The following is a 27,781-nucleotide window of genomic DNA, read 5'->3' on the forward strand; positions in this document are numbered from 1 at the left end:
TTATTTTTTTGGTTCAAAATACACTTGATTTATAAAAAAGATTATTAAGAATACAACAGACATTAAATACATACATTAAAAATATTTTCACATACATAAGACCTTGAGAATGAGCTAAAATGTCTTTAATGTCCTTTCAACATGCATCTAACCACTTTACTAAACGCCGTTTCGTATCGTCTGGTAATCTAATAAATATTTTATTGGGGGTTTTAATGGTTGTACTTTAACACAATGGCACTAAACAGCGCTTATATCATTTACTTTTATTTTCCATAGCAGACACACACAATTCAATACTATCTCTTCAAATACTATCAATTCAAACTGTATTAAACATCATCAAAGTACATAAACAAAATTGTATATAATTTTATATGAGACAGGAGAAATGTCATTACAAAATATTATGATATGACGTCACAAGGGTTCGCGCGCTTTTTCGATTGTTTGCAATGATTTAAATACACAGAAGATTTTAAATTTGTACTAACTTGTAAGTTATTATGAGGTTTTGAGGCGTTACATTTTGGAAATCTTATTTTTAAACGAAACTAAACATTATTATGTAATACAACAAAAATGTGCAAGTTTCCTATTGCTTGATTCCAGGAAACTTACAACAAAAATGTACTTACTGGTTGGCCATCTATTATCCGAATCTTCTTCTGTCGGCCCAACTTTAATTCCAGCTGCTTCTTCTGTATAGTGGGATCTGGATCGTGGAAAGCCATGTGCCTAATCAGATTTCCTTTGTGTCTAAATGCTCGGGTACATTCTGGACATTCGTGAGTCTTTTCTTTAGGTTCCGGTGGAACATAGTGTGGATTATGGTAAAGATTTTGGTGTCTCTTGAGGAGTTGCTTCTGACGAAACGATTGGTCACATTGGTCACACTGGAATGGTTTCTGGTCAGTGTGAATAAGCATGTGAGATTCAAGGTGACGGGCCGATATTGAAGCGTATGGACAGAGTTCGCATTTATAACATTTTTCTCCTTCATGTGATTTATTGTGAAGCTACAAGAAGAAAAACATGCATTAATATCTACTTCATAACGTCCAACAATCAGCACATACTACATCTAAATTATATTCCATTTAGTTTATGTCGAGCTAGCGAAAAATCGTAATAAAAGCAGGATGCAGTATGCTAAAATCCGTCTATTTTAAGATTAGTTACTTCCACACATATTATAATGTTATGAAAATAGCTGCCAATGACCCGATGAGACCAGTGGCGTAGCTGAAGATTGCCCCCCCCCCCCGCGACACTTTTTGTGGGCCCCGTATTATAAGCATAACGACAACTAATAACAGTATAATTACTAAAATATGTGTAAATGACAATATTTGGCATTTCTTTAAAGTCTTCATCAGCTAGTGTTTAGTAGATTCATCAGTAGATTTTTTGGGAATAGACATGGAAACCTATTATACCTACATGTATCTTAATCCGACAAACCTATTAGTAAGTTGTTTGAAAACAATAACTTCAAAACTTTTTTGCCACAAGTTATCTTTTCGTCTCAGCTGAGCTCATCGTAAAATTTTATTTTATACGTTTTATCCATTTATTTTTAAATTTCGGTATAATACCCCACTATTCTGCTATTCCTGCTGCTTTTTCTAAGTTTCGGAAAACGAATTTCTCATTTCTCGAAGATTGTCACGATTTTTTTCAAAAAGCTGAAGGGCGACCGTTAACTCTGCCGTTTCAGATTGTAAAATTTTGATATTAGATTAACAAATTTAAGTATTTTTGGTTGAATACTAATGTTAACGACAAATTCAAAATTATCCATATGCTCTAATAATGCATTAGCTTCTAAATTTTCACCGTTTTTTAGATAGCAATGAAATTGTCGTTAAAGATTTCATTACTTGTAGGAAAGCTCGACGCAAAGCCACAACAGCATCATGTCTGGATGACCACCTGGTTTCACATAACCTTTCTAGTGTTGGCAAACGCGATGAGTCCAAAGTCATAATAGTACATAGTACATCACATCTTTTAATACTCGCACTAAAAAAACATGATCTTTTATGTACACCAGCAACGGCATCATTCAACACTGGGTTCAGAGTTCAGATTATGGGATGCACAATGAATATAGGAAGATGTTTTTTCAATGTCAGTTATGCACCTTTGTACGCCTGTATTTGTACCACTCATAACGCTTCCCCATCATACCCCTTTCCTCTGCAGTTGTGTACGGAAAGGTGCTTTGATTGTATAAAATTTTAAAATTTTATTTACAAGACCTTCTGCACTTTGGTCTAATATGCGAATAAATCCCAAAAAACTTTCAACAACTTCTTCTTTGGAAAGTAAATTATTATTTTCATTGTAAGTTATTTTTACATACCGGAAAATAAAACTAAACTGATCGTGCTTTGAAATATCTTGAGTGCAGAGTGGTATCAAGAATTATTGAATAAAAATAACTTTTTTTAATTAAATTAATCAATTTGATTTCAGTTTATTGAGCCAGCAAATTTATAACTTCGTTTTGTATTTGGGGGCCCAAGTAATTTGTTTTTAAGTTATTGTTTTTATCGATTAATTTAGCTAAAACAGGATCATATTTAGTTAGTAAAAGATATATATATATATATATATATATATATATATATATATATATATATATATATATATATATATATATATATATATATATAAAATGATGTTGGATAATCGAGTACAAATATAAAAATAAATAAGCAAAATCATTGGCTAATACTCGTAAAGTGAATGTGAATTTAGTTGGAAATATATAAAATGATGAAGGGTCATCATTCCATACATTTCTGTGCAACTATATACACCGGTGTTTCGGCCTATTTGGGCTTCGTCAGTATAGTGTAGCAAGTTAAAAAAGTTGTTTGTTAACTTGTAAAAGATATAGTTGTATAATATTGTATATAGTTGCACAGAAATGTATGGAATGATGACCCTTCATCATTTTATATATTTCCAACTAAATTCACATTCACTTTACGAGTATTAGCCAATGATTTTGCTTATTTATTTATATATATATATATATATATATATATATATATATATATATATATTCGGTTTTATAACGTCTTACGACGTTGTCCGACTCCCAAACGCCACTGTATTCTGTCCTGAGTTAGGTCTTCATTTAGATTTCGAGCGCTAATCGCTTTCCTAACTCCCAGATTCCAGCTCTGTGGTGGTCGTCCTCGTTTTTTCTTCTCTGGGGGTTGCCACATCATAGTTTTTTTAGGCAATCTTTCGTCCCCCATTCGGCTCACATGCCCATACCATATGAGCTGTTTTCTTTCAATATCCTTAACTATAGTGCCCTCTAGTGCCCTCTTTAGTAAAAGAACCACCGACAAAACATTACATTTTTGTGATTCACTTTTGTCTAAACTACCAACATGTCTACGAAACCCTAAATTGCACCCGGAAAGAGTAAGAGTTACGTCAATTACCCGCTTCATTACTTCCTTCCAAATTCCCTATTTTGATGTTTATTAGGAAAATATGTTTTGGTCCCCAATTTAAAGAAAGTAGAAGTATTACGCTTGAAGGCTTTAAGGGGCCCCTCCTAACGTCGCTCCCCCCGCCTTGCGGGCCCTACGGGCCTGTCAGCTACGCCACTAGATGAGACCCTAAATACACATCGTCAACGGTACCTGTTTTCTGGCAGTTAGGGTCTACTAATTCCGTATTATTTTCGCAACTGAAAAAAACCAGAAGTTCTACCAGACGAAAATACTCGAAAATACTACCTATTTGGAGAAAAGACTCGAATAATTTTATGTGTGTACCTATGCATGTCTGTCCAATTCTATTTAATTCAGACCGAGCCTAGAATACTCATAACAGCAGGGTCTGAGTATATTGAAGTTGCAGTTTTTCAGTTGCTTTATGCTCAGTCGATATAATGTCGCGTGTTACAAACTGTCAAATATAAATTGTAAATAAATAGTTGTATGTATAGACAAATTATATGTCCAATAATAGGGTGTGTAAATAAATTAAAAATAAAGACTAATCAATTAAGTGTTTTCAATTAAAATAAAGTTGGAAGTTAATAGAAGGTAAAGTAATGCTATTACTAATGTTTCTGTATTACCTAAAGCAGATATAGGCTCTGCAAATATTTAACTGAGACTTACTACAGTCAAAAGAAAGATCCAAAAGGTATCATTAAACATTAGAAAACAATATAAACGAAGCATATACAGAAAAAATAAATAATAGGTTCTCTGATGTGGCAACTTTTGATGGGTACCCCGTCAAAAAAGCTCCGACAAAATAGCCCCGAATAATATCCCGCACACAAAATAGCTCCGACAAAATAGCCTGCATACAAAATAGCCGCGGAATAATAGCCCGCCGACAAAATAGCCCCGAAAAAAAAGCTCCCTTCAGAATTCATCATGAAATAATTCCTTAAAAATACATTTTTTCGGAAATGGTAATTATCCTCTATTCAGATGTTTATCTTAATCACATTAAATAAAAATTGTCTTTTCAGAACTCGAGTCCTGTCTTTCCTGCCTCTTGGAAGTTTGAACATTTAAGTTAAGCGAAAATCAATGTTAATTTATGATATATAAACATTTTTTTTTCTGTTATCGGGCAACAGTAAAATGCATTTTAAATTAAATAAATTGAATACGTTCTTCCTTTTTGTCAAATAATTTAAATTAAAAAAAAAAGTTTTTGGACACCTTGTATAAATAATTATGTAATTGTTTATAAGAAGCTGTTTTAGCCGGGGCTATTTTAGCCGGGGCTGTTTTGACCGGGGCTATTTTGTGTGCGATCTATTTTGTCGGGGCTATTTTGTTTGCGGGCTATTTTGTCGAGGCTATTTTGTGTTCGGGCTATTTTGTGTTCGGGCTATTTTGACGGGGCTTTTTTGACGGGGCTGTTTTGACCGGGCTATTTTGACGGGTCACGCTTTTGATGTGCTAAAAATTCATGGACCGCCATAAAAGATCATACCACCTTCTCCAAAACAAAACAACTACTAAGAATGAGTGAATGACATAAGATATATTAGAAATTATGGAACAACGTAGACATGTCAAATCATGCATGACCAAGTAGGGTATCTAAATTGCTGAGATCTTCAACAAAAAAGAAGTTACTAGTATACATAATGACCAAGATGAAGAATGAGTGGATGGCGTAAGATATATTAGAAATTATGGAACAACGTAGCCATTTCAGCTGATGATCACAGAACACAAAAGCCACTACAACTGGGGGACCATTTGAATGGCCCAACCATTTTGAAAGCTGACGTTGTACACGCTATCAAACTATTAAGCAGTAACAAGACAAGATTCCAACAGATTGGCTTCGCTCTACATTAAGTATTTATCGCACTATCCAAAACACTACTTCAACTTTTCTTGAGAATACACATTATTTAAGAGATCTGAAGAGGTCAGCGGCTGATATCAGTTATACTTTTGTTTGTACTCCTCATATCTTAAAGTTTTACATAGTTAACTAAGGGTAACAACATGCCGAAGATACATGGATGAGCGCGGTGTAGGTCGCGATCGCGGTCGAGGTTTACATCGATGACTGGCAGAACATACCGAAGATACTTTCCGTATCCTGCTTTGGAATCGACATCGCTGTAAACCGCAAAGCAAGGTCGCGAGGGTGAACGGGTGACACATCCTTGGTATGTGCGATCTCATAAGAAAATGGAGGTTTGTTTTGATATCGATGTAGCGACCGCGATCGCGACCCACATCGCGCTCATCCATGTATCTTCGGCATGTTTTTACCCTTAGTGTAAGTTCAATTTTGACATTTGGGAAGAGGAAATGATTAAATTTGGCGCTCAAATGCTCGTTTTTTTTTTCAAAAAGACAATAATTACTTTCTTATTTAAATTCAAAGCGCAGTAGTTTGAAGTTTTGTCTTTAATTTAAGAGGATAGGCGCAAACTTTCGGCTCCAATGCTATTTAAATAGGATTCATTTTTTTCGAATTCTGAGAAAACTAATAAGTATTTTTGAAAAATTTAAACGCTGAATAAAATATTACGTTATTACCGAGGACTGAAAGTCCCTGAAAACTTCTATAATGTTTATTTTAATAAGTTACAGGGTTGAAAAACTAAGAGATAATTTAGTGTGAATTTTAATTTCAAATATCTCATTCAAAAGAAACTTTTTATTTATTCTAAGGGACTTTCGGCCCTCGGTAATAATTTATTCTTTCATTCTGCGTTTAAATTTTTCAAAAATATTTATTAGTTTTTTCAGTATTCGACAAAAATGAACACCATGTCCGTGGTAATATTTTCCAAATCGAACATTCGCTGTCTTTGTCATACAACGCACTCAGTCAAACAGAATGTGCTGACAAGACAGTGAGAGTTTTAGATATATGACACATCTTCAGGAATATTTTGAGTTGTTTAAAATAATATTGATAGTGTACTTGATAAATAATAATTGATTTAAGACGTGAAATTAATAAAAAGTTATTGTTTAAAATTTATTGTTTGTTATTTAAGGAATATCCCAAACAGAGAATAGACCAAGATGTATTCTGTGATCCAAGTATTTTGTTGTTAAAGATGTTGATTTATCTGAGCGTTCCATAGTAACAATACCAATATATTATTAAAAAATCACTTTTCCTGTTTTCTCGATTAAATATTAGTTTTTATTGCATAGTAAATAAATTATTATAATCACTGAATACATAGTTACTGAAAAAATTATCATATTAACTGAATTAATAATTTAAGCGATTATACAAGTAATAGTTATCCAAGATCATTCAAAAGTCATCTCTAAGTTAATGGTGACAATGTCATTATCAAGTAATGTTTATGAACATATCCATATACCAGTGAGAATTTTACTACACGTAATTTGCCGTGTAAAGAAAGAAAAAGTAGGGATAGCCGTAAAATAATTGCGCCTTCGCTATTAAGTAAACAAATATGGGACCGTTCAAGTATTACGTAACGCAGGTTTGGGGGGGGGGTCAAAAATTGCGTTATGCAATAGTTAAACTCCCATAAGAGTGCGTTACGTAGGGGGGGGGCGTTAAAAATCTTCAAAAATCGCGTTACGTAATACTTGAACGCTCCCTATTATATTATTTGTGCCTTAATCTTAGGGTATCGTCAGATTTACAAACAAGTAAAAAACGGCATACTGTTGCCTCTTAATGTGATTACGAACACAGAAGAGGAAGTTACTCACCAGAAGGCAGTTAGATAACATAAACTTGTACAAATTAAAAATTTATTATTTTACAACATACTTACTTTGTAACTATACCTATCCGGAAATGATTTCCCACATCTCTTACATTTAAGAGGTTTATCTGAGGTATGAAGTTTTTGTACATGAATTCTTAAATCAGTCTTGCGTCCACAAGTCGTAGGACACAAGTCGCACTGAAAGATGGGCTTGTCTCCAACTAAAAGAAAATAATGTATTATAAACTGTGGTTTGACTGAACGTTAACCAGTTTCATTTCAGATATAACGGCAAAACTATATTATTACTATTTCAGGTAGATCCACAAGTAACAAAAAAAAACAAAACTGTCTCAAAAGAAAGTTCTAGATACTGCCATTGATATTCGATTTATCACTTCTTTTTAAACATAATTATTAGATTTATTTTAATTGACTGACGTTACCACAATTATAGGGATTAGAATATGTATAGCAAAACGAATCCTAATTATATACATATATTATACAGAAATATGGGAAGCTGTCAAACACTTTGTAATAACACCAATGAATCGTGCAAAGACAAATAATTCTATAAAGAGAAAACACTGGATAACAGATGACACATTTCAAATAATTGAGAATAGGAGACATCTTTACACACAGAAAGTAAAAAGCTATGTATATGAGAAACCTCAACAAAAAAATAAAAGGGAGACGTAAGGCTGACAAACAACAATATTATAATATGCAACAATACAGTGATGAGTTCGCTAATAACCGGCAGAATATCGCTAAAGATTGAAAACATAATGCGTTGTGAAATAAAAAGATATGAAACTAGTAGAGGTGGGATATTATCAACATTATATTGATAGTTTTCCACCTTTAGACGTATCGGAGGAGTTTGGCAACTGCCACTGTGACAGAAGAATCTTATTAAGTTATGTGAGAGTTTGACTCCAATACGTCTAAAGGTTGGAAACTGTCAATACAATGTAAATCTATAGGTTTCTATTGATAATTTTCCATCCCTTCTAGTTTCATCTCTTTTTATTTCACAACGTATTGTTTTCTGTCTTTTCCGTTATTTTGCCAGTTATTACAGCACTCATCACTGTATATGCAAAAATATATTACAACAATATATAAGGAAAACGAGATCCACGATCAACAAACGAGCCATAAAATGTCGAAATACCTGGAACACCGTTTAATGCTAAATAATCGCTTAGTTCACTCTCGAATTTTGACCGTTAGCTGTTGTTCATTTACGCGAAGGACTCAAATTTTTGATAAATTTGGCGACATTGTCACCAAAATGGAACATAGAGAACAAAGGATTTTCCAAGGAGTGACCTACTTATTCTTTAGCATTATACTGCGCCTAGAATGACAATTGTAATTTTACCCCGTGACACTGTGAACTTGCAACTACAGTACAGAGCAGATGGGTTGCGTAACATCAAAGACCAAAAAATAACACCTACGTAGAACCAATTTCAATATTGGAAGTGAGAGGTTCAATCAAACACCTCAAAAATAACAAATCCCAGGAGTGGATTGTACCCCTGTAGAGCTCATCAAACATGGAGGTAACAGCACTATGCACCAAATTCACAGCATATTAGTCAAAGTCCTGAAGAAGAACAAATGCCACAGGAATAGTGCACTGGAAACATAGTCCGCAGATAGCAAATACAAGGCAATCCGTTACAAGTCTTTAAAACATATATGTATACAGGGTTATGGCAAGAAGACGCACTGACTTGTATATTATAATATTATATGTAATATACAGGGTGTAACAAAAATACAGGTCATAAATTAAATCACATATTCTAGGACCAAAAATAGTTCGATTTGACCTAACTTACCTCGGTACAAATGTGCACATATAAAAAGTTACAGCCCTTTGAAGTTACAAAATAATAATCGATTTTTTTCAATATATCGAAAACTATTAGAGATTTTTTATTGAAAATAGACGTGTAGCATTATTATGGCAGGAAAATCTTAGAAAAAAATTACAGTGAAATTTGTGCACCCCATAAAAAAATATATGAGGGTTTTATTCCTTTAAACCCCCCCAAACTTTTGTGTACGTTCCAATTTAATTATTATTGTAGTACCATTAGTTAAACATTAGTTCGGTCAAAAAGTGTCCACCGAAATACAAAGATGAGAATCTATAAAACCTTAATTCGACCAATAACATGCTATGGCAGTGAAGTCAGGGTGCTGAAAGAAACATCCAAAAACAAACTCGACACATTCGAAAGGAAAGTACTTAGGAGAATACTAGGACCTGTGAGGGAAAACGGAATCTTCAGAAGTCGATATAACAACGAGCTTTATCAACTTTATAAGGAAACGCCCCTGTCAGACTTCATTAGATTACAAAGATTGCAATGGGCCGGACATGTGATAAGAATGGGAGAGGATAGGCTACCAAAACGAGCACTGAATGCTAGAATGCAAGGAAAGAGACCGGTTGGGAAGCCACGAAAGCGCTGAGAAGACACAGTAAACAGCGACGCACAAGCCCTTTTAGGAGTCCGTGTATGGAGAAGAGCAGCCACAGACAGGCAAGGGTGGAGGCAAAAAATAAAGGAGGCCAAGGCTCAATTTGGGCTGTAGTGCCGTAGAAGAAGATTAGTTAAACACAATGTTTTAAAAACTTTTTTGCCTCTTAGTACTTTTTCGAAAAGTCAGTTTTTATCGAGTTATTTTGAATATTTGTTAAATCCACCAAATATTTGGTTATGGTTAAGTACGATTATGGAGACTTGGTAATAATATGAAAATTTATTTATGATGTACATTTTTAGGTATATTTTGAATCATATTAAAAAAGAAGCCACATCTCGATAAAAGGTGCCTTATCGAAAAAATATAGAGAGGCAAAAAAGTTTTAAAAACACTGTGTTTAACTAACGGTACTGCAGTAATAGTTTAATTGGAACGTACAGAAACATTTGGGGGGTTTAAAGGAACAAAACCCCCATACAATTTTGATGCATATTACAAAAACATATTAAAAAAGAAGTCGCAACTCGATAAAAACTGCTTTATCTAAAAAATACCAGGAGGCAAAAAAGTTTTAAAAATATTGAATTTAACTAATGGCACCACAATAATAATTTAATTGGAACGTACACAAAAGTTTGGGAGGGTTTAAGGGAACAAAACCCCCATAAAATGTTTATGGGGTGCACAAATTTCACTATAATTTTTCTTCAAGATGTTGCTGCCATAAGAATGCCACATGTCCATTTTCAATAAAAAATCTCTAATAGTTTTCGATATATTCGAAAAAATCGATTTTCATTTTGTAACTTCAAAGGGCTGTAACTTTTTTTATGTGCATATTTGTACTAAGGTAAGTTAGGTCCATTCGAACTATTTTTGGTCTCAGAATATATGATTTAATTTATGACCTGTATTTTTGTTACACCCTGTATAAAAGGTTGTCTATAGCTAGTGCCGTTTCTCTTCCGTCAGCCAGGACATCCATTTTTTTTTCGATCATCCCAGTCTCTATCTTCCAATGCTTTCTTTAACATAGCTTCGTCGACTTCATTTTTCCAAGATCTTCTCGGTCGTCCTTTCCTTCTTTTTCCTCTTGGGCCCCATTCTGCAACCTTGTTTATCCATGTGTTGTCTGCTCCGCGTACGTGGCCGTACCATTTTAGTCTTCTCTCGTCTATATATTGCAGAGTATCTTTTTCCACTTGCATTCTTCTCCTTATCTCTTCATTTATTATTGTTTCTTCTGGTCAGACCACAACATCTTCTCCAGTATCCCATTTCAGTCGTCACAATGCTGCTTTGTTTTTTTTTTGTTTATGGCCCAAATTTCTGCGGCATGACTCTTTTCTTTAATATAGCTTTAAAAAAGACTATAAGAGATGCAGAGTTACATAATAGGGGAATAATTTTTAATAAGTCAACGAAGATTATGGCTTACGCTGATGATTTGGATTTGATCGCAAGCACCACATGAGGACTTAAAAAGATGATTTCCATCTTCTTAGCGGCCTTAAAAAATATGGGCCTTAGTGCCGGCGCAAATTGAACCTAAGCGAACACAAGCTGGCACCGGAGAGGTGCGTAGAGAGTTCTGCGCATCCTATATCAGTGAATACAGTGCCAGGTCTACACATGCGAACGTTTGTCATCGAAACACAGTTTTCTGGTGTCGTGGGACGCGTGACTCAATTCTTTTGATGTGGTTTTGGTTTAGAGATGGACGTAGAGAAGCTAATAGAACTCGTTCGGAATTATCCCTGTGTATATGATACCAGTAATAAGGATTACATGAGGACGAAACTTAAAGACGAAGTATGGGAGAAAATCGGAAATGAACTTCATACGAATGGTAAGTACAATTTACTGTGATAAATAAATATTAGTACAATATAATCAAAACCCAACACCGCTTTGTCATTAAAATTCTAATTCCTTTATTAGGTACCTACTCGTAGACAAAATAAACGGCGATAACAGATATGCCTTTACAAGAATACATTATTAGAAAAAAAAAAGGTTACTTAAAACGAATAGGCCCGGATCCCGCGTAACAAAAAAAGTTGATTAATAGCAAGCTGAAAATATGTTAATAGCGTAACGATGTTTAGTCGGACAAACTTTAAAGTATGGGAACACTAGAACAGGGCTAGTTTTAATTGTGGAACAGGTTAAAGATTTGGAACGTCAGACTACAAAAACTTCCCATGTATTTTATCGGACAGAACTTCCAATTGATTTGTTACCATTTCATTAAACTCTCATGCAAAAACTAGACTGGTGTTTTTTACCAACTGGGCATTTTAATGAGTGGAACACGAAGAACATGCCAAATGACAGGAATTATGTTGGTTAGTAATAGCAGTCTGATTTTTGCAAGAGAGTTTAATGAAAGGGTAACAAATCAACTGGATGTTCTGGATCTTTATGTTCAAAGATAGTCCATATTCTTCGCTGCAGTCTGCTATCTTATTCACCAATGTCTGTAGCTCTTTAAGTGTTTCTGCGATCAGAACGGTGTCGTCGGCAAATCTCAGATTGTTTAATCTAACACCATTTATTTTAATACCTATGGATTGCTCAGAGAGTGTTCTATTCATTACGTCTTCGAAATAGAGATTAAACAGGGTTGGTGACAGTATACACCCTTGTCACACACCTCGCTTTATTTCAATTTCTTCAGTGGTATTATTCTCTACTCTCACTACTGCTTTCTGATTATAGTACATATTTGCTATTAGTCGAATATCTCGTTTATCTAAATTCTTTTCTGCCAGGAGTCTGATTAAATGATCATGCCGCACTTTATCAAAGGCCTTGTTATAATCTATGAAACACATCAGATACAGATACATCAGTATTTTATAATCAGTATCTACCACTGAGACCCAGTATCAAAAGTAACCGTTACACGTCCGCACTGATTTTGCCCGTCCCTCTATTCGTTGCAGTGACAGCCAACGGTTGGGTTTTGTTGTGAACAATATGCGATGCGCTAGAAAAATAACTACACAGACAGGTCACCCGTCCCGCCAGTGCCAGGTTGTGTTCGCTTAGGTTCAATTTGCGCCGGCACTTAGCGGCCTTAAAAAATATGGGCCTTAAAAAAAATTGAGGAAAAAATCCAAATGTTGGCATCGATTCCAAATAATAGAGATAGAGCTAGAAACGAAGGATACTCTAGTGAACAAATTTTATTTTAAACTAAACAAGCCTCTAAAATACAGAAATTTAAGCGATAAAACCAAACTAATAATATTAATAGAACACTCATCCTACCAGCGCTGACATATGGGTCAGAAACATGTGACATTCTCCAAAACAGATGCAGATCGTCTTCGAAAAGAAGATAATAAGAAGAGTAATACGGACATTCTGTGAGGATCGTATTTGCAGAAGGCGTTATGACTTTGAATTATACAAGAAGTAGAAATAAATAATAAAACGTGTCAAGAGCAAATGAAAATTACCCACCCAAACGAACCCTATTAGCGTTATCAGTGGGAAATAGGAGTGGAGGTACACCAATACTGAGATGGATGGACGATGTCGAAGAGAACTGGAGAAAGGTTCGATGTACTCGAATTCCTTCCCGCCGTCAAAAAAACACTCGAATTCCTTCCCGCCTACCCAATTTAATCCCTAATCACTCCCGCGGCAGGGTCACGGTCAGGGGTCAGGTAGGTAGTCAAGATAGGAGCAGGTAAAGAAAGGGCAGAGAATAAGAAGAGTTCAAGGAAAGAATTTTTTTAAAAAGTTTCTAACCTCAGAATCGCTATTTTTATGTTCCAAAGTCGAACCTATTTCTTGAATTTTTCTCGACCAAAATTGACCTAAATGGAAACGACATCCTTTAATGACAACTTCCGGAAATACTCTTTTAATTGCTAAATGTATTGCAATTTCGAAACCAACAAACATAATTTTGGATGAAAATAAGAAATTAAGTTTATTGCATTCTGACTGTAAAAGCCTGAAAGCGTTAAGCGTCGTTTTCACGCTACGTCTTATTGTACGTTTTGTGTGTCATGCAAAACGTACGACAAAACGTACGTTTTGTCCAGTGTATAACAAGAAATGAAATGAATCGAAATGAAATCCAAAGTCAGATCGAAGATATGATGGGAAAAGCATAAGCGCCGGACCCCACTTGCGATTTGTAGTCACGCGATTGTTTTGTAGCGAAGATTGAACACATTGTTGGAAAAACGTTAATATGTATCTATACACTTGACAAAACGTACGTTTTGTCTTACGTTTTGCATGACACACAAAACGTACAATAAGACGTAGCGTGAAAACGACCCTTTAGAATAAACATTATAGTCCAAGAGGCAGCGCTGAAAAATTTCTCTGAATTTACTAAACCTAGTTATTTAACAGTTGGTTACTGTGATTGTGTAGAGAAACATACTGCGGTCGGTCAAGCGAAACGTAGAACAGGTGGTACTGACAGCTTGTCAAAGTTGCTTACCTGCGGAGGTAATTAAATCCATTTACTAAAACTGAAAATCAGTACACACATTCTAAATTGAATATAAATAAAAGTTATTATAGTCGGTCAGCTGTATGACGGAACAGAGCCGGTCGGTCGGCCCCAATGAAAGTACAGGGTTATTCACTATATTTTGACCCCCCTCTAAACTGCTTTATTTACAGAATTAGAAAAAAATGTAAAATAAAAAACTTATTCAATTTTTAAATTATGATTTATTGACATATACAGTATGTCCCTGTAAGCTGTATCCATATGGAAAAATTTTTTATTATTAATTTTACGAAAAAAAGTTATTCTTTATACAAAGTTCTGCACGGTCCAAAACCCAAGATTCAACTATCAGATATCAAATTTTATGAATGTTATACGAGGTATGTCAAAAAGTTTAAATTTCACTCAAGAGTAAAGTAGCTTTATTTTTCACAATATTGAAAATTGCTATTATGAAAAGTTGTTTGGAATTAAAAACTATATTCTTATATGTAATTACATCCTTCTAATTAATTTTTCTTTTTTTAATTATGGATTACTAACATTATTTTCAGTTATTTCAATTCTGATAACTCTTATTATTAATTTTATGAAAAAAAGGTGATTCTTAATAAAAAGTTCTGGATGTTCTAAAACCTAAAATACAACCATCTTATGTCAAAAAACATAAAATTAGATCAAAAGTAAAGTACCTTTATAGTTCAGAATATTTCAATTAAAAGGATGTAATTACATACTGAAACATAGTTTTTCATTCTAAATAACTTTTCATAATAACAATTGTTCGATATTGTGAAAAATAAACGTATGTTACTCTTGAGCGAAATTCATATTTTTTGACATACCTCGTATAAAATTGATAAAATTTGACATAAGATGGTTGTATTTTAGGTTTTAGACCATGCAGAACTTTTTATTAAGAATCAATTTTTTTCGTAAAATTAATAATAAAAGAGTTATCTGAATTGAAATAACTGAAAGTAATGTTAGTTATCCTAAATTTATCAATTTTTTTTTTCAATTAGAAGGATATAATTGCATACTAGAATACAGTTTTTAATTCCAAACAACTTTTCATAATGGCAATTCTCAATATTGTGAAAAATAAAGCTACTTTACTCTCGAGTTAAATTCAAACTTTTTGACATACCTCATATAATATTCAAAAATTTGATATTTGATGATTAAATCTTAGGTTTTGGACCATGCAGAGCTTTTTATGAAGAATAACTTTTTTTCGTAAAATTAATAATAAAAAAGTTTTCCATATGGATACAACTTACAGGGACATACTGCATATCGTACTATTAACGTCATCCATCTGGGCGTGATGACGTAATCGACTATTTTTTTAAATGAGAATAGGGGTCGTGTGCTAGCTCATTGGAAAGGTTATTCAATTCCCTATTCAGTAATATAAACATTAACATGATAAAATTTTTATTTTATTATTGACATGATTGTTTATACAGGGTGTCCAAAAAAATTTTTTTAAATTAAATTAATTGTTTAATTAATAATTCAAAAAAATTGTTTGGACACCCTTTATAAATAATGATCTTAATGTTTATATTACTGCATAGAGAATTGAATAACCTTTCAAATGAACTAGCACACGACCCCTATTCTAATTTAAAAAAATAGTCGATTACGTCATAATGCCCAGATGGATGACGTCACTAATACAATATATATGTCGAAAAATTATAATTAAAAAATCGAATAAATTTTGTATTTTACATTTTTTCTAATTCTGTAAATAAAGCAGTTTACAAGGGGGTCAAAATATAGTGAATAACCCTGTACATTCATTGGGGCCGACCGACCGGCTCTGTCCCGTCATACATCTGACCGACTATAATAACTTTTATTTATATTCAATTTAGAATGTGTGTACTGATTTTCAGCTTTAGTAAATGGATTTAATTACCTCCGTAGGTAAGCAACTTTGACAAGCTGTCAGTACCACCTATTCTACGTTTCGCTTGACCGACCGCAGTATGTTTCTCTACACAATCACGGTAATCAACTGTGAAAAAACTAGGTTTAGTAAATTAAGAGAGATTTTTCGGCGCTGCCTCTCCGTCTATTAGAAGATTTCCCTGGAAGCAAAAAGAAAACCAAAGAAATATAAATATTATTTAACAGTTCATGAATCGTAAAAACTTGTGAGAAAAGTTTTGGGCAACTATTAAATGTTCCGTCCGTGAATAGTGTTGTAAGTGAAGACAAAAATTGAAGATATAAAACATGACAATATTTAAAGATTCTAAAGATTAATACAGATAGTTGGCTATAAGAAAATATTCATCCCGTTTGTTTTAATTTCCATATTATCTAGCACGTCGTGAATATCAGAGAGACTTTTTGGAAATTTCGAAAAATTTTATCTTCTTGCATAACTAATATTATTACGAATTAAAACAACATCGGAAGTGATTAAAGCATCGATATCACCTTTCCTTAACTCTAAATGAAAAATTTTAACTTCCTTTTTACCTCATTGCTAAGTTTCTATCCATTTTGAACTTTCTATTCGATTCATCATGCTCATGAGCAAGTTGCCTATCCACGATTTCATTTCTATCATTTACTTTTACAAAAGACTTACAAGATTTTTTTAAGAAGATTTTGACATGCCCACCGTTAAGATTTTTGTGAAAATAAATTTTTCCGTCCAAGAAATAAAACATTGTTACCTTTCTCTCCAATTATAATTTCCATGTTTGTGAAGATTTCAAGTAAAAATACTCACAACACGTAACCAAACGAGATCAAATTAACCAAACACACAAGACGAAATCTCAAAGTAAAATTAATTTAAAAAAACAAAACAACAAAATTTGGTAAACAAACAACTTTCACTTTTATTGACCACAGGTAATTGATTTTATAAATACACAAGGTAATGGAGAAATCTGACGACTAGGTCGAAGCGCGTGTTGATACGAGCTTCAGGTATTTAAAAATTTAGACGTCGGCAAAGAGAGATAATAATATATATAATAGTGAGAACGACAGAGAGCACAGTACAACTCCACAGGGCTGTAAAATTAGTAATATTTACTTTGTGATAAGATGGGTCAGACACATGGTTGGATATCCTACCTTCAAGAATATTTATTACACCGCGCCAGTGGGGCCGTTAAAAATATTAGTAGTTGGTTAATTCACACAATGATAAAAATTAAAACCCAACGTAATTAGACCACAAAATTACGACGACACTGATGTATTCCCTGGTTTGCCCAGCTGAAAGGGTTTTTGAAATGTATACCTGTACCACCAACCCATGTCACTCAACGCTCACCATAAATAACCATATTTATTTGTTCAAGGATCGTAAACACAAAATTTTGAGAGGAATTTCTCTATTTCAAATTGCGTTTACTGTAGTTCACGTAGGGTTGAATCGCGTCTTCAGTTTTTATCTTTTTCTGTTACATTTTTTTATTTCACTCAGAATGTCGCTTCACGCGCTTCGACCTAGTCGTAAGATTTCTCCAGGGTTAATACTTTAATCCGCTGGAAGGAATTCGAGAGCTACCTGGACTCAAAATTGGGGTTTGGAAGGATTTCGTGATCAGCCGAAAGGTTGGCAATGAACAGAAACGACTGGCGAAATATACTGGAGAAGGATGAGGCTCAACTAAGGCTGTAGCACCACTGATGATGATGATTTAATCAAGTGCTTCGAAAATTGTTGTTCTGTCAACTAATTTTTCTATTAGTAACAGTTCTGTTTTATTTAAAGTAATAATTTGCAGATATTATTAATGAATGTACTAGCAAAGAATAAGAACTGGTATTGCTTCGCGAATTTATCGTGGACAGCTACCTGACATAGATAAATTTGCCACTTCATTGAAATTTCTTTCTGAAAAATAAGAAACAATGTTTTCAGTGTTTAGACTTTTAAACTTCCAAAACATCAATAACAACTCAATAAAATTAAATATTGTGTTTATAAAGAGCGTTTTTTAGAGGTATACAATTTTGAAATGGAATTAGAAAAGGATGAGTTTTTGATTTTATGCATCTTTACGATCGAGGGTGAAATTTTATAATTCCCTGGCGCATGCGCAGACAGACAGTATGTAGTTCGTTGCTAATCTTTCAAATTATGTATGTATCAGCGCAAATAAGTCATTAAAAGAATATATTAGTGTTCTTAGTAAATGTATTATTTATTATAATTTTTGTGTCTTTGGATTTGTCTTCCTCGGGCGTAAGATAATAAAATATCTATTTTTATACTTCATCATTGATTAATAAACACATAGATACCTCACCTGAAGGTAAAACCGAATTCAGTGTTAAATTCCGCCCACTACACCTCTTTGCCCCTCAAGTCTAAGTACTACCTGACTGGACGGTGGCGACATTTATTGAAATATTTGCCAAGATCGAAAAATAAATTTGAGCGGCTTGGCTGGCGTAATAGACAAAGATATAAGGGTAGTATTCAGCATTTTCACAAATAATTTTAACGCGCTTGTAATCTCTATTTTGGAATTCCGATTTTACTTCAGATAAAACGCTAAAAATTGATAAATAAAAATAGTGAAGAGGTTTCATAAAAATTATTTAATTATTAATACACTACAAAAAAACAACAAAATAGAAAATACATAATAAAATTAGCAGTGATAATTCACACGTAAATTATTTTTTGCAATTTGTAAAAGAAATTAGTTATCAGAACTAATGCGAAATAATATTTGAAGTTGATATACAGAATTTCTTTCCAGATCTAACCCATTCACTCAAGGTAAAATATTGCAAAACCTCCGAATTTTAAAGAATCCATTTTATTGGCATGAAATTTGGTATACACATAGCTAAAATATCAAAGAAAAAGTGATATTGTGCCACTGTGTGCTTTTTCACTGGGGTTAAGTATCACTCCTTCTCGGGAGTGAAAAAATATACGTTCAAGATAAGTGCAGAATTGGATAAACTGATTTATACTAACAACTTTAGGTCCATAGAGTTTTTTAAATAAGTCAATACTTTTCGAGTTATTTTCGGGTAAATATGATTTTCGCAAATTACTCAATAAGTAAGTATTTAATCGAAAAAAAAGGTATATGTAGCAGAAATACCTATAGTTTTTAAAAAGGTAAAAAAGTGGTATACGTATGAAGTCTGTAGATCCAGCAGAAACAGAGTAGTAGGTAATGAAAAGTGGGTCCTTATTCGTCAAATTCCAAATCGAATATTTCAACGTGAAATAACCAAAAAATGAAGAACTTTTTGGGAAAAACTACAACTTTTTTACTGTTAAAAAAATGTTTATCTTTATTTTTGTTTAAGTTTCTAGCATCGAAGTAAGCAAGGTATGGTCAAAATAAATTTGGCCCCTATTTTTATTTTTGGTACAAAAGTCGTGAAAATCACCCCCTAATTAGCATCCGAAATTAAATGAATCGAAACGGCCTTACAATTTACTTAACTTGTTTATTTTTTATATTGTCTGTAAGTTCCATCTATTCAAAGCGCCTATTTTTGAAAAAATTGGTTTTCAAGTAAAAAAACAATTTTTTGAAATTCTGAAAAAGCATTTTTTAGACTATAAAAAGGGTTTTGCTTTTCTGAATATTTTATATTTTTTGTTTTTTTTTTTTTAAATAGGTTAAAAAACATGGCTGTTAAAAATTTTCCAAAACTTACAGATCATATTTATAAACACTACATACGTAAAGTAATTTATCAAGCGTTGACGATTAATTTAATTTTAGACGTTAATTAGGGGGTGATTTTTACGATCTTTTTTACAAAAAAAAGGAACCATTTTATTCTGAGCGTAACTTACTTACTTTTGATGATAGTAACTTAAAAAAGAAACAAAAATAAAGCTTTTTTTAAACATTTTAAAAAAGTTACTGAGTTTTCTCCAAAAGTGCTTAATTTTTTAATTATTCCACGTTTAAATATTCGATTTGGAATTTAACGAATTAGAACCCACTCTCCCTAAACTAAAACTCTGTTTCTACTGGGTCTACTAACTTCATACCATACCATTCTGCACTTTTTTTTATAAGATAGGTATATTTTTTTTAAGAATATTTATTTTTTTGATCAAATACTTACCTACATTTTGAGTTATTTGCGAAAACCGTGTAAAAAGGTGTTTTTTTTTTGTTGAAAAGTGAATATGTTCACTTGCAAATTACTCGAAAAATCTTGACTTAGTGAAAAAACTCTATAGAACAAAAGTTGCTTAGAATTACTCATTTTAATACCGGACTTATTTTGAACGTATATAAATTAGGGGCAAAACCCGTGAGTAAATGGAATAGTTACTCCTTCATATTTTGTGATGGCTCGAAATGTCACATAAAAGTAACGTCATCGTTCAGAAAAAAGTTCAGTTATGTTATAAAACTAAACAATAATACTAGAATATGTACTAGGTATATTAGAGATATGTACTCAAATAATTGCATTTTTAATTTACCGGAAATAAAAATTAGCTATATATTTTTTTCTGAGAGTACCTAACATTGTATTACAAAAAATTGACAATTTGTCTAGAAATGGTAAAATAGAAGTCAATTATATTCTGTACAAAATAAGAAATAGTATAGAGGTGAAATAAAATCGATAGGATCTACTGTTCGATCGCATACTTTTTACATTTAACAGAACAGAGCTACTAGGTCTGGATACCGCGTATGAAAAAAAAGTTGATTAATAGCAAGCTGAAAATTTGTTAATAGCTTAAGGGTGTCTAGTCGGATAAACTTTGATATATGGGAACACTGGAACATGGGCAGTTTTAATTGTGGGGTTAAAAATTTGGAACGGTCAGACAACGAAAACGGCACATTTATTTTGTCCGACAGAACAGACTTAAACTCTCCGAATAGAGATTAAACTCTCATGCAAAAATCAGACTGCTATTTATCACCTGTCATAATTCCTGTCATTTGACAAATTCTACATGTTCCACTCATTAAAACGCCCATTTGGTGATAAATAGCAGTCTGATTTTTGCATGAGAGTTTAATCTCTGTTCGGAGAGTTTAAGTCTGTTCTGTCGGACAAAATACATGTGCCGTTTTCGTGGTCTGACCGTTCCAAATTTTTAACCTGTTCCACAATTAAAACTTCCCTTGTTCCAGTGTTCCCATATATCAAAGTGTGTCCGACTAGACACCCTTAAGCTATTAACAAATTTTCAGCTTGCTATTATTCAACTTTTTTTCATACGTGGGATCCAGACCTATACGGCCGGTGAACGGCATGATCACTGGCATCATACGCCAGACCACGCGGGTTCAAGCCCTGCAAATGACAATCAATTGCACGTTAAGCCGTCGGTCCCCCCGGGCTAGTGTACATCGACAATAGTTACTTGAAACAGGTTAAAGATGTAAATGGCGCCGGAACAATCCGAAAGGATCTCTCCAGCAAAAATGCCCTACGATATTATTATTATTTCATTTAACAATTTCTGAGGACCTTTCTGATGGAATTACTTCAAAGAGGTTATTAAAAGCAGATAGTGATCTGTACCAAATACAATTGATTATATTTTTCTTTGACAAAACACTACAAGTTGTCAACGTTTAAATGAATAATATTGATAAAATGACAGGGAATTTCCAAAATATAAATAGCCGAGGACATCTAATTCTTTCATTTTGAGTTTTAAAATATGCAGGTTTTTATCAAGAATGCATTTTTTCCCTAAACTTTATAAAAAGTTTTCAATAATCGCTCACCCGGAAGAAAAGTAACAAAACTCAAAAATTGCATAAATCCAGATCTTGTTAAATTGACTAGTTATTGTATTATATTCATGTTTGTTTAACTTTACTTTTATCGAAAATACGTAATTTTCTGTTTTTTGTCTGCTTTCATGAATGTTACACCACTGACAAATTTTTAAAAGTTTGATTTTCACCAAGATTTTTATATTTTTTCTTTTATGGTCTTTACAGTTTTCAAGCCAATTTTTAGTTAATAAAATATGCTTAGCCAAATAGGTTTCAATATTGTCAAAAACTGCATTACCTACTTTAAATGAATTAAAGGCCTCGTGAAACTTTTTCTAACATTATTTTAGTAATAGTAACAAATAAATCTGATTATCTCTGAAGAATCTTTATTCATGTGCACCATATTCTCTAAGAAGTAACATTAATTCGTATTTCTTTAATAGAGTTTTAGTGTCTTGCAAATCTTCATGGCATTTAATCCAATTCAAATTCTTTATAATCTTATAGTAAATATAACCAGTAACATGCACATGTAACAGCACACGTTTCTAAATTTGTGGTTGTTGTCTTAAATTCCGCTTTAACTTATCACAGCACAATACGCAGCTAATAGAAGGTAATACACCTATAGGGTAAGTTCGGCTCTGACGCCACTGTTAACTACTCGCAAGTCAGACAGCGACTGAGAAATCTCGATACGGTTTTCGAGTAGCGCCATCTAGTTGCCGATACGTCTTTCGGTTACCAGGAGGTGAGCTATCTATGGGTAAGTTTATAATCAATGACTTCATTTTGATCTATTTGTCACCGTGATGTGTAATTATATCCGACACGTCAATAGCACGGGGCTTGATAGCTCGGTTGGTATAGCATCGGACCAGAGATCGAGAGATCGCGGGTTCAAATCCCGGACGATTCATATTCATTTTTTTTTTATTTTTGGTATTGTTGTTTTGGTTAATTTTTGGTAATTATTGTTAATTTTTGGTATTGTAACTGTTAAGTATATTTATTTCGTTGAAATTAAATAATAGAAGTATAACTTCTTACGTGCGTACAAACTTCTTACGTGCGTACACACACATTCTTTTTTTTTTAATTGACATGAAATTGACTTTATTCAAAAGATAATCTTTTGGAATTATAATTTAAATATGATTTCTGACATAGGATGATTTTTTCCAACATTTGTGGCTGTATATTGGCAATAACACGGCGAACGTTGTCCTCCAAGTGGTCAATCGTTTTAAGCTTATCAGCGTAGACTACCGACTTATTATATCCCCACAGAGAATAGTCTAGCGGTGTTAAATTGCACCATCTTGGAGGCCAATTCACAGGTCCTAACCGTGAAACAATGCGGATGTCAAACGTTACCTTCAATAAATCAATTGTGACACTAACTACATGTTGGGCCGTCTTCTTGAAACCAAATCTCGTGCACATCAATTGAGGAATGAAAAAGTCAGTAATCATGGCTGTATAGCGGTCACCATTGATTGTAACGTTATGGCCAGCTTCGTTTTTGAAGAAGTATGGACCAATGATTCCACCAGCCCATAAAACATACCAAACACTCAGTTTTTCCGTATGTAATGGTGTCTCGACATATACTTGAGGATTATCTTCACTCCAAATACAGCAGTTTTGTTTATGAAAACACAAAATTCGCTTATGAAAATCAGGATCAACGGCAATCTCGTTTTGGGCCAATTCACCGAATCTGCGCCTTGCTATTAGTGATGTTGAAAAAGTAACTATTCGTTATAAAGTACTCGTTACTTATGAATACCGAAAGTAACGATTAGTATACAGAGAGGCAAATCGTTACTTTGATTACTCTGATTACTTCGTTACTTCGTACCAATCGTATCAGAGCTAGTAAAGACTATTATATCTACTCTGATTACTCTGATTACTTCGTACCAATCGTAAAAGAGCGAGTAACGACTATTATATCTACTTTGATTACTTTGATTACTCTGATTACTTCGTACTTCGTGAAGGTCGATATTATATCGGAATACCTATACAAAATACCTACCTACTGAGAAATACGATTCTCGATATGATTACCGGTACTCAAATGCAAAAGTAACAAAAGTAATCATAGTAATCAAATCATTTTTATCCCTTAAACAGATTGGTGAGGGTCGTTGTTATATCGGAATACCTATACAAACCTTCCTCTTCAGAGAAATACGATTCTCGATATGATTACCGGTACTCAAATACAAAAGTAACAAAAGTAATCATAGTAATCAAATAATTTTTATCCCTTAAACAGATTGGTGAAGGTCGTCGTTATATCGGAATACCTATACAAAATAGCTACCTACTGAGAAATACGATTCTAGATATGATTACCGATACTCAAATACAAAAGTAACAAAAGTAATCATAGTAATCAAAGTAACGAATACTGTAAATTATTACTTTAAACAAAAGTAACGATTTGTAACGAATACTCGAAAGTAACTATAATCAACATCACTACTTGCTATGTGATTGTGTAGCTTTAATTCTTGCACGAGTTGGATTTTGTAAGCAAGCAAACCAAGTTATTTTCGGAAATATTCCATGTGGATAGAGACATATCCAACTGCTGTGCACAATGGCGGATATACTAATGCGGGTCTTCCTCTATATGCTACGCTACACTAGCAACAAATTCTGTACGCACTATACGACGTCTCTTTGGATGCGTATTATCATTTAGAGTAAAAGTGGTGCAACAACGTTCCATGGTTAATCGAATTAATTGCTCTGGTGAATGATTATGTTGATCATAAAGGACGTAGTGCTCGATATATATTTCGAACAGAACCATAATTTTCAAAATAACTTTGCCCAATTTGGAAGCGTTGTTCAGACGTCAGTCTATTATTCATGCTGAAATGCGAAACAAAAAAAAAACAAATCACTTGACAGCTGTCAACATAGTCGCCAGTTAAAAAGTGTTGTTAATTTATATTTCTATACCTCTGAAAAAACACCCATTATGAATCAATAAAATATTTGCTTACTATTATGCGTAAGTTTGTGGGCCTTGAGACTGTTTGACTGCGTGAATCGTGTATGACAAATATCACATTCATAAGGTTTCTCCCCAGTATGGATTCTTAAGTGCCTCTTAAGTTTAAAAGTATCAGGACTTGCATACGTGCAATGTGGACATTGATAAGGCCTTTCCCCCGTGTGGCAACGAATGTGGCGCTTCAATTTGGAGAGTTCGACGCTAGCATAATCACATTCTGTGCATTTATGAGGTTTTTCGTGGGTGTGGCGGTATCTTACGTGACGCACTAATTCTCCTGTAAAATAAAACAATAACATTATATGGTTTACAAAAGCAAACATTATATTAAATAAATAAGAAGTGTTATAACAATGAATAGCAGTGTAGAATGGATAGAGAACTTATAAGTACAGTATTTCTCATGATCATCTTTCAGTGCGTCACAGTTTTTCGATTTCTTTCTAACGCATTAAATTGTATGTGACAGAAGAAAAGGCACGTCGGTGATTACATTTCGTCGGTGACATTTTTATAACATTTATTCTAGTTATTCTAGTTGTCGATAGATGGCGCCATATTAAAAAATATTTTTTTTTAATTAGATAATAATATTACAAATATAATCTGTATAATTTATAAGACTATACAAATCAAAGAAAATACCATTTTATAAATGCAAGAATCACATTTGATTTGTTTTTATTCCAAATTGAAAATAAAATGTGACAACTGTCAGATTTAACTAAAATGTCATGTTAGAATAAATGTCATAAATGTGTATTATCACGGACTTACCCTTTTTCCTATCATTTGTTACGCACTGAAAAATGATCATGAAAAGGACAATACTTGAGCTTTCCTTGGCATTGTTTACAACACCAGTAACACTGACCATCTTGAGTTTTAGGGTTTTAGTAAATACAATAAAATTATTATAAAACTTTATAGAACGTACTAGGTGAACATGGCAAATGTTAAATTTGAAATCGTTTTATTAGGGTTTACATAGCGTGTCCTCTTGAAAAACATTGTTAAAAGTTAAAAAATATTATATGATACTACCTGAAACTTGGAAAACAAGTTAAGGGTATAGGAGATTGAAATTAAATAATACTGGTCGAAAATCGTGATTATGATATTTCTTTAGAGTAGTAGAATATTGAATATTTTTTTAGTACCTATGACCTATTCGCTCCGAGCGTTAACACAGTGTCAAAGCAAAATCGACCGACCTGCTCATGGTGGCGGTTGCTTGAATCTTTGTAAGGACGCTCTAGTGTGTGTTTAAATGGGACATTTTAAAAAAAATGCCATATCACGTTATTTGTTGTGTTGGTCACTGTAAAAATACATGGAGTAATAGTGATGTGAAATACTTTTATTTTCCTCGTTCCCAAAAAAATAGATCAAAGAATAAAATTGATTAACGCTGTTAGGTCGATGCCACATTATGCGTTTTGACCGGATGCGGTGAAAACGCATCCGTTTCCAACTCAACCGGACCGACCTGTCACACTATGCGTTTAGTCTGGTGCAGTTTGTAAGCGCGTACTGATGACTCAAAACGCATCCGTTTCCAACGCAACCGGACCGATCTGTCACACTATGCGTTTTCACCGGATGCGGCGGAAACGCATCCGGTCAAAACGCATAATGTGGCATCGGCCTTAGAAGGATGAAGTGACGTTAACTTTTTCTATATATACAAAGGATGTGGCAGTATACACACGATATAATATTATTTACGTTTTTATAAGTTTTGTACACATTACATAAACTTTTTAGCTCTGATAAATTCGAATTGACTCCAAAAAGTACGGATACGGTATGTCCTATATAAATCTGTCCTAAATAAATCTTTATTAACGACAAAAAATATTTTTGTTGAACTATAAATGACACTATAAAAGAATAACTAATGAATTCTGACAATTTGTATTCGTTTATTATCACTAGAAAATAAAATATTCAAGTTTAACAAAATAATCCCAAAAGACTCAATGTTAAAACGTCCTTACAAATCTGACAGCGTGTCACCTGACTGAAAATTGCTGTAAATAGAGGGGAGACGCACGGTGCGAATAGTATAACTAAGCGTCTCAAAAAAGTAAGGATTTAATTTATAGAAGATTTTATTATAATTTTATATCTTGCCAATATGGTATATTAATCCTGTGTGGACGATACATTGAATCTCAAATATCGATATATTTTCCAATACAATAGAAATTTCAATATCGATATAAAAATATCGATAAAATTTTAAAATATATCAATATTTAATTTATCGATACATCGTTGCCATCCCTAGTCATATTTCAAAAAACAACTTGTGTGATACGAGTAATAATGGACTTAGAAACCCCCTGTCAAAAGGACAATGTTTAATTATTGTTATGACAGGAAATGAAAAAGGTTTTATTCATAGATCTTATTTGAGCTGGAAGTCGACGTAAAAATCTAGAGACTATTATGATTGCATGAACGTTACAAATTTTAAAAAATGGTCGGAAGAAAAACTTTAGTGTAACTTGCAACCAAATAGTGTTGGATAATGGCACCATACCATAATACTTACACAGGAAGATAAATATTCATCATAGAATGCCTAACATAGCTGTTGTCTCTACATCAGTTAACTGTTTACCCGAAAATAAAATCTATAATATTGAAACAAAAGATCCACAGATGTTTGACAAGTGAGAAGAAAATAACACGACACCGAAAAAATATTGAAAGGTTTCTTCTTGTTCTTCTTCAGCCGTTTTCTATCATTGGGTTATAGGCCTCTCCCACTATTCTCCCTT

The 27,781-nt window shown here is 33.2% G+C and overlaps 1 protein-coding gene across 3 annotated transcripts in view; it reads right to left on the reverse strand.

Annotated features, from left to right (window-relative positions):
• Nucleotides 1–27,781, reverse strand: part of LOC126890634 (transcriptional repressor CTCF-like) — a 97,903-nt gene that overhangs the window by 15,329 nt on the left and 54,793 nt on the right. For 2 of the 3 annotated variants that reach the window (XM_050659720.1, XM_050659721.1), the window contains exons 6-9: nucleotides 24,982–25,269; nucleotides 18,067–18,105; nucleotides 7,295–7,449; nucleotides 639–1,019 (exon numbers count right to left, since the gene is read on the reverse strand). In XM_050659720.1, coding sequence (XP_050515677.1) covers nucleotides 639–1,019; nucleotides 7,295–7,449; nucleotides 18,067–18,105; nucleotides 24,982–25,269 — 863 coding nt within the window. The remainder of the gene's footprint in view (nucleotides 1–638; nucleotides 1,020–7,294; nucleotides 7,450–18,066; nucleotides 18,106–24,981; nucleotides 25,270–27,781) is intronic. The other variant, XM_050659722.1, reaches the window with a different exon arrangement.

This window comes from Diabrotica virgifera, chromosome 8, assembly GCF_917563875.1.
Source record: "Diabrotica virgifera virgifera chromosome 8, PGI_DIABVI_V3a".
In the NCBI taxonomy this organism is placed as follows: domain Eukaryota; kingdom Metazoa; phylum Arthropoda; class Insecta; order Coleoptera; family Chrysomelidae; genus Diabrotica; species Diabrotica virgifera.